The following is a 7,867-nucleotide window of genomic DNA, read 5'->3' as shown; positions in this document are numbered from 1 at the left end:
TGGGAACTGAACTCAGGTCCTCTGGAAGAGCAGTTCTGAGTCTTAACACCAAGAGTCTCTCCAGCCCCAAATATGATGTCCTCAGAACGCCAAGCACCCTGAGGGGCGGTAACTAGAGCATGGCTTCCTTCTGACTATTCAAAAAACGTTTTTTGTTCTGGGGTGTAACTGAAGTTTTCCTGTGTCCTGCCTGCCCTGCAGTCAGAACAAATCTCTCTCACCCTCCAGTCCAGCAGCCGCTCGGACTCAAATTAATACACATACAGGCTTATATGAGTTCTAAACTATGGCCATGGCAGGCTTCTTGCTGTCTAGTTCTTACATCTTAAATTAACCCATTCTTATAAATCTATGCCTTGCCACGTGGCTGGTGGCTTACCTGTACCTTTACATCTTACTTCTCTTGGTGCCTGGCAGCGTCTCCTCTCTCTGCCCTTCCTCTTCCCAGAATTCTCTTCATCTGCTTATACTTATACTCCCTATATGCGTATACGCCTATCCTTCCTGCCTGGCTACCGGCCAACCAGCATTTTATTTATCAACCAATCAGAGCAACATAGATTTACAGCATACAGCACATCCCACAGCACTGGGGAGATGTGAGTGCTCGCCACACAGTCAGGAGAACGTGAGCGGGATCCCAGCACCCATATAATCTGGGCGTGGCTGAAGGTGCCTGCGTTCCAGCCCTGGGGAGGACAGAGATAGGAGGAGCCTTGGGGCTGCAGGCCACCTAGTCCCACCTAACCACTGGGCTGCAGGTTCAGTGAGAGAGACGGACTCAAAAAACGAGAAAGAAAATGATAGAGGATTGACCTCTGACCTCAACAAGTGAACACACACACACACACACACACACACACACACAGACATTCAGAAACACACACACAGAGACAGATACACACAGAGAGACACACAGAGACAGATGCTGACAGATACCCACATACTCGGCACTGAGGAGACAAATGTGAGCGGGGGGTGGGGGGGGGGGGGCGTCTCAAGGTCTACATGCTGGGAGACATATGCTATCTAACAGGGCTGGCTCACTTCTAATCACATGGTAATGGGGGCGGGCAGGGCATCTGACTCTGCCTGGGACCTGGGAAGTGCTCCTGAGTGACCCCCTGAAGAAGGGATGTCTTAGCCGAGGACTGAAGCATGCAGAACCTCCAGCCAAATGCAGGAGTGGACCAGCATGCAAGGCCCTGGGAACAGCCTCTGCAGAGACCCAGAGGTGGAATGAAATCCAGAAGAATCACACAAAGGAACAGAGTGGGGTAGTTGGGGACAGACAGGGAGCCAGGGAGATGGCAAGGGGGCGGGTCAGTCCCTAGGGCTGCAGGGACAAAGTGTGTAAACGCTCATGTGACAGAGTGACAGTGGGGATTCAAGAGCAGAGTGGCTCTGGGTTAAAGACCCAAGGTCAAGACATCAGCGGGCTGGTCCCTTCCAGTGTCCCAAGGGAGACTCTGCTCCTGCCTCTGCCTTCTGCTGGCTCCTGCTGTCCACTCCCTGCCTCCTCCCTCACACCACAGCGCCCTGTGTGCACAGCTCTGTCCAATGTCTCCATCACCCAAGGAAGCCAGCGGCCTCGGGCCAGGAGTCATCCTGATGACATTCACTTAGCACAGCCCCACTTCTTCATGACATTTCACTTGAGGTCCTGAGAGTTAGACCTCAGTGTCTCTTCCTGAAGAAAGGCTGGGGACGTCCCAGCTCCTAGGTCCCTCTCTGGACATGTACAGGTTGGTAACCCTGTACCCAGATCCTACAGGAAGTGCGGGTGATAGGAGGTAAGAGGGCAGGGTGGCAGCCTGAGCCAGCTACTCTAAAGCATGGAACAGATCCCCAGGGGCTCCCAGACCCAGACGCTCCCACAGCATTTGCTTCCCCCACATCTCTCACCCCCTAACCCTGGTGCACAGCTCTGAACCCCCTTAGTGCCTTCCCCATCTAAAGTGACCACAGCAGACCAAGGACACCTTTTGCTCCTATCAATCCCTAGGTCCACAGCCTCTTTCGAGAACAGAATCAGGATGTGTGATGCCCAAGGCAGGCTGGGGGGGCGGTGCGGGGAGCAGACATCATCACCACCAGACTGTCTCCTAAAACCATAGGCTGTCCTGGAGTGCCCAAACTGTGTCCGCAGAACAGCCTGCAGGTCTAGGGGTGTCCATTCTAGCTTGGTGAGACTGGATTAGTTTAAAGTAAGCTCTCTCTCTTTCTCTCTGCCTGTCTCTCTGTCTCTGTCTCTCTCTGTCTCTGTCTCTGTCTGTCTCTCTCGTGTGTGTGTGTGTGTGTGTGTGTGTGTGTGTGTCTGTGTGTGTGTGTGTGTGTGTGTGTGTGTGTGTGTGTGTGTGTCTGTGCTAGCTATGATCACCATTTGAAGACATCAGGTTTCCAACATAGACAGGACCCCGGTATCAGACCAAGATGACTATCTGTCCCTCGCTTGTACAGTCTTGGCACACTCGTGCACACACATGTGTACACACACACACACACACACACACACACACAGCAGAACCACGACTTCCTTGCCTTAGGCCTCCATTCATCAATCCTGACCTGCCCTTGACTCTATCTGCAGCATCACAGTGACTCATCCCACAGACATGGCGCCAACCACAGCAGCTCCCATTTCTTGCCAAGGCCTTTGTGCGGCCCAGGTTAAGAATGGACCTCACACTTACCAACCCATCACCTTCTCATGGAGCGACTTTGTACCTCCGCAGAACAGGGAGCACACAAGTCATGATGCCTGGGACTGGAAGTCCTGGGTTCAAATTCTAACTCTGAGGGTCATGCTGTGTGATGCTGGGTGACTTAATCAACCTCTCTGTCCCTTGGCCACCCTGTCTCTAAAGTAGATGACAGTGCTGTCACCTTGTGAGACTTTTCAGAGGACTGAGTTGATACTTATATTTAGATCACCACCAGGTGTTTAATGGTTGTTCACAAATATAACCCCATCTTACAGATGGAAAAACTGAGGGTCCACAGCAAAACAGAATAGATGAGAACTGGGGCGTGGGTGGAGGAGGGGAGGGGTCTGCTTCCTCGGGCCTGGTTCTGAGGTGCTCTGTGGGCAGCTTGTCCCAGATAGCCTGGTCCCTAGGGTTCCTGGGCTGCCCAGGGGGTCAGAAACCACAAGAGCGGCAGGGGAAGCATGACTTTGACCCGGTAATCTCAAGAACACCGCCCTGAGCTGCTGGAGTCGAGGAAATGGGGGAGGAGGAAATGCCAGCCCTGCCTGTCAGTTCAGGGCACGCCCCAAGAAGCCCGGGGAGAAACGAAACTCTCCTGAGGACACAGATCAACATGGACCTGTACCACACACCAGCCAGAGCTCTGGACAAGCTGGTGGCCCACAGCCTGCACCCATCCCCCGAGTTCACAGCGGCTGTGCGGGGCGCTCTGGGGTCCCTGGACATTGCCCTACGGGAGCGGGGAGCCCCAGGGTCCCAGAGACCAAGGGTGATAAGGATCGCCAAGGTGAGCGGGTGGGGCACCCCGAGACAGTCACCTGCTTGGTCTTCTGAGGGGTGTTCTTCAGATGTTGTTTTAACAAGCCACTCTGTGGGGAAACTGAGGCATTGAGAGGCCAAGTAATACATCCAGGGTAAGAGCATAGGGTGGCCTGATTGCTCCTGTGCTCTCTTAAAGGATGCCTCATTCATTCACTCACTTATGCAGAGTGTAGACCTGATGCTGCCCGAGTCTCACAGCTGAGACTGGGGGATCGTGCTCCTACCCACTGTGGCCCAGTCTTGGAGAAAATGCTAAGGAGCAATGAATACGACCTGGTTAAACCTGTACCGACTCCCTCAATCTTCATGGTTCCTGAGATAGGGATTATGACCAGCTTTACGAATGGGGAAACTGAGGCTGAAAGTGGTCAAGCTACTTCTCCAAGCCATATTATGTCACTCGGGTGTCAGGTCATGCTGCCTCTATAACCTCTACATGCTCAGAGAGCTGGGGAGACAAACTGTGAGCTCCCTTAATCTGGGTAAACCTGGGGATGTGGAGGCATCATGGCTTCCTCGGAGGGGTGGGGTGAGTCTAGAGATTGTCCTGAGTAGGTCTCAGGTCACCTGCCGGTTCCTGAAGCTATCTACATCTGAGCCGGAGATGTGGAAAGAGTCTTGAGGCCCTGGAGATGCAGAGCCCACTTCTGCCTCTCGGGTGGGCTAAACCCTTTGGGAGAGTGGGGGATGTGAGCATCGTCTGTCCTTCCTCCTAAGGCCCTAAGGACTAACGGAAGAATGAAACCGAAGTTCACTCTGGGGAACCCATGAATCTCCTGGGCTTCCTTACTGAGTCTAGGGAAGGGGGTACTTTAAAAAGGGGTACTTACCTTCAAAGGCCACGCCGGAAAGTCTTCACCCCAGCAGGGGTGAGGCGTTCTGGAAGCTGCATAGACAGACAGACAGACAGACAGACAGACAGACAGACACACACACACACACACACACACACACACACACACCCTATATACCCTGTCCCTCCCCAGGAAGTTAGGGCAGAATTACATACAGCAGGTGCTAGGGAGCAGCTGGGAACTCATGTGAGCGTCCGTCATGGGTATAAACAGCCAACAAGCCTAGCTGTGGTCGTGTGTTGCACACAGTCACAGCGGAACTCCCCAAGAAGGCGGTTGTTTGGCTCAGAGGATTGTTTTTGTACAGTACAGGGTTATGAGGGATCCGGCAGGGCAGGAGTCGAAGGCTGTAAAAGCCCTGGCATCCACAACTCTCTAGAGAACTCCCACAGGACTTTCAGACTGACACCAACCTGTGGCCTCCGATGATTGTAGGTAGCTCTGAGAAAGGAAGGTCAGCTCCTGTTCCAGAGCCACACTGAGGTTCAGAGGCCTCTCTCCCCACTGAAGGGGCTCTTGGGATTCTGGGGCTCCTAGCTGGGCCAGAAAGCCAAGAAGGAAGCCGCAGAGCTTGGGGCCACAGACCTCAGGAACCAAGTCAGAATGAACCCTGATCTCAGGTGACCAGCAGTCCCAGGAGCATCTGCAGGCCTGTGGTGCAAAGTGCCTGTCCTATGGGACACAGCTGCCACTATTTCAGACCTATCATGGCCCCTGAGTACTGGGGTTAAGGGTGTGGGCCACCACAGGCCACCACCACCAGGCTAGAAATTAAAAATTCCCTTTTCAATCACATAGAGAGGACGGGGTGGAGGTGGAAGGAACCTCTTTAAACTCTCCATGACATGGGTTTGAAAACTGAAATTGAGCCCAATACTGTATGGGAGCAAAAAGATCCTCCTGCCGCATCCCTGAGGTGGCAGCTGGGACCTCACTCTCTTCTGTTTTGGCTTGAGGGAAGAGAGATGGAAGTATCCCCTTCTTGTTTTTTGTTTTTATTTTTCCTCTGTGAGGTGAGGGTACAGCGGTACCTTCATCCCAGCATCCTTTGGGAGGGTGAGATGCTCATGTGAGGTACTGGAAGCTGACCAGTGGCCATTTCCTCTCCTCCTTCCCCTCCACACACAACCCGAGGGTCAACAGTGAGGGGCCTGGCGTCATCACTGTGGTGACGAAGGGCCTCAGACTGGGTTGGGACCTGTGCCTCAATCTGATTCTCACCGTCCTGTGTGCAGTCTCAAGTGCCCGTATCTGCCACCATACGTGGCCACACCGGGGTGGCTATGTGTGGGGAGCAGCAGATAAGGGGTGACCGATGCAGGGCACAGGGCATGGAGGTCTCCTTCCTGAGTCCTCAGGCTGGGAGCTTTTGAAACCAAAACACCCGATGGGACATGGCCTCTGTCACAGCATACTCCTGTATTCGCCGCCACAGAGAGCGTGAACCTCCCCAGACCACACTTGGTTCGCTCGGCGATTTCAGTTTTTTTTTTTTTTTTTTTTTTTTTTTTTTTTTTTTTTTTTTTTTTTTTTTTGGTTTTTCGAGACAGGGTTTCTCTGTGTAGCTTTGCGCCTTTCCTGGAACTCACTTGGTAGACCAGGCTGGCCTCGAACTCACAGAGATCCGCCTGGCTCTGCCTCCCGAGTGCTGGGATTAAAGGCGTGCGCCACCACCGCCCGGCGCGATTTCAGTTTTTAAAGGGCGAAGAACGCAGCCTGGAGGGACAGCTCGGCGGTCAGAGCATTTGCCACACAAGCACGAGGACTGGGGTTCAAATCCCCAGAACCCACATAATCCCAACCTCGCTCTGAAGTTGCAGCCAGGATCCTCAGAGCAAGCAGGCCAGCAAGACTAGCCATATGGGCGCGCTCTGGGTTTGATCCAGGGATCCTGCCTCAGTGAGCAAGGTGGAGGAGAGATGGGGGGTGATTCCAGATATCCACTTTGTGCATTCCCCAGGCACGCGCGCGCGCACACACACACACGTACCCATGCACACCCATGCACACGTGGGCCCACACAGTGCAAACCAGCACACATGTAAAAATGGAAAAGGAGGCTGGAGAGAAGGCTCAGAGGTTCAGAGCTCTGGCTGTGTTTGCAGAGGACCTGGGTTCGATTCCCCCCACCCACATGGCGGCTCCCAACTGTCTGTAATTTCAGTTCTAAGTGATCCAGCACCCTCTTCTTGGCTCTGTGGACACCAAGCATGCATGCACCACACATACATACATGCAGTCCAAACACTCATACACATGAAATGAAAATAAATAAAAATCATTTTGAAATAGTGTAGCTAGAGTTTTCCTGCCTGGCCCACAGTCAAGACAAATCTCTCTCACCTGCCAGTCCCACAGCCGCTCAGACCCGACCAAGTAAACACAGAGACTTATATTGCTTACAAACTGTATGGCCGTGGCAGACTTCTTGCTAACTGTTCTTACAGCTTAAATTAATCCATTTCCACAAATCTATACCTTGCCACATGGCTCGTGGCTTACCGGCATCTTCACATGCGGCTTGTCATCATGGCGGCTGGCAGTGTCTCTCTGACTCAGCCTTCCACTTCCCAGCTTTATTCTCCTCCTTGTCCCGCCTACACTTCCTGCCTGGCCACTGGCCAATCAGGGATTTATTTATTGACCAATCAGAGCAACACATTTGCCATACAGAACATCCCACAGCAAAATAGGAAAGAAAAGAGTGGGGGCTGGTGCCCAGCATCAAATGTCAGTCACGAATTTACAGATTAAAGTCACTTCTCCCAGAGCTCAGGCCTGGCTGCCATGAGCAGGACCCGGGTTCTGCCTGGTGTCGGATGCAGAGAGCGGCATGGCTGCCCCTCCTCAGCCCACATGGCCCATCCAGTCTTTCAGGATCCCCCGTCTGGGATAGAACTGGAGTATGGGGTCATCAGCTGTATTTCTTCTTCACAGGGAGGATCCTATGCCCGGGGCACAGTTCTCAAAGGTGGATGTGACGCTGAACTTGTTGTCTTCCTCCACCGCTTCAGGAGCTATGGGGACCAGAAGACCGGTCACACAGAGACCCTGGACACCATGCGGGCATTGCTGGAGTCCTGGGGACGCCACCCTGGGCCTGGCCTGACCTTCCAGTTTTCTGAGCCAAAGGCGTCCGGTGTCTTGCAGTTCCGGCTGACGTCAGCAGACCAGGAAAACTGGATGGATGTTAGCCTGGTGCCTGCCTTTGATGTCCTGGGTGAGGGGTCCTTGACCTGATCCAGAGTTGGAGGCGCCATTATTAGGAGAAAGATAGGACATTGCTGTGTGACCTAGGAGGGCCCTTAACCCTCTCTGGACCTCAGTTCCTGCCTAAATATAGCGAGTTTAGACACTACAGGAGCCAGGTACGCCTAGTCCCGCTGGTCTGGGGTACTGAGGTTGATGCTTGGCCCTCACCGGGTAGCTCTGGCTTCCCTCAGCCCTGAAAGCAAAGGCTTTTTTTTTTTTTTTTAAAGTGGA

At 53.3% G+C, this 7,867-nt stretch overlaps 1 protein-coding gene across 1 annotated transcript in view; it reads left to right on the top strand.

The window, feature by feature from the left end:
- Positions 1-3,321: 3,321 nt before the first annotated feature.
- Oas3 (2'-5'-oligoadenylate synthetase 3) overlaps positions 3,322-7,867 on the top strand; it is a 39,476-nt gene continuing 34,930 nt past the window's right edge. The window contains exons 1-2 of the mRNA XM_052755226.1: positions 3,322-3,495; positions 7,322-7,604. Coding sequence (XP_052611186.1) covers positions 3,322-3,495; positions 7,322-7,604 — 457 coding nt within the window. The remainder of the gene's footprint in view (positions 3,496-7,321; positions 7,605-7,867) is intronic.

Source organism: Peromyscus californicus, unplaced genomic scaffold (genome assembly GCF_007827085.1).
Source record: "Peromyscus californicus insignis strain IS unplaced genomic scaffold, ASM782708v3 Scaffold_2__1_contigs__length_46816999, whole genome shotgun sequence".
In the NCBI taxonomy this organism is placed as follows: Eukaryota; Metazoa; Chordata; class Mammalia; order Rodentia; family Cricetidae; genus Peromyscus; species Peromyscus californicus.
This window is presented reverse-complemented; position numbering and strand designations above follow the sequence as displayed.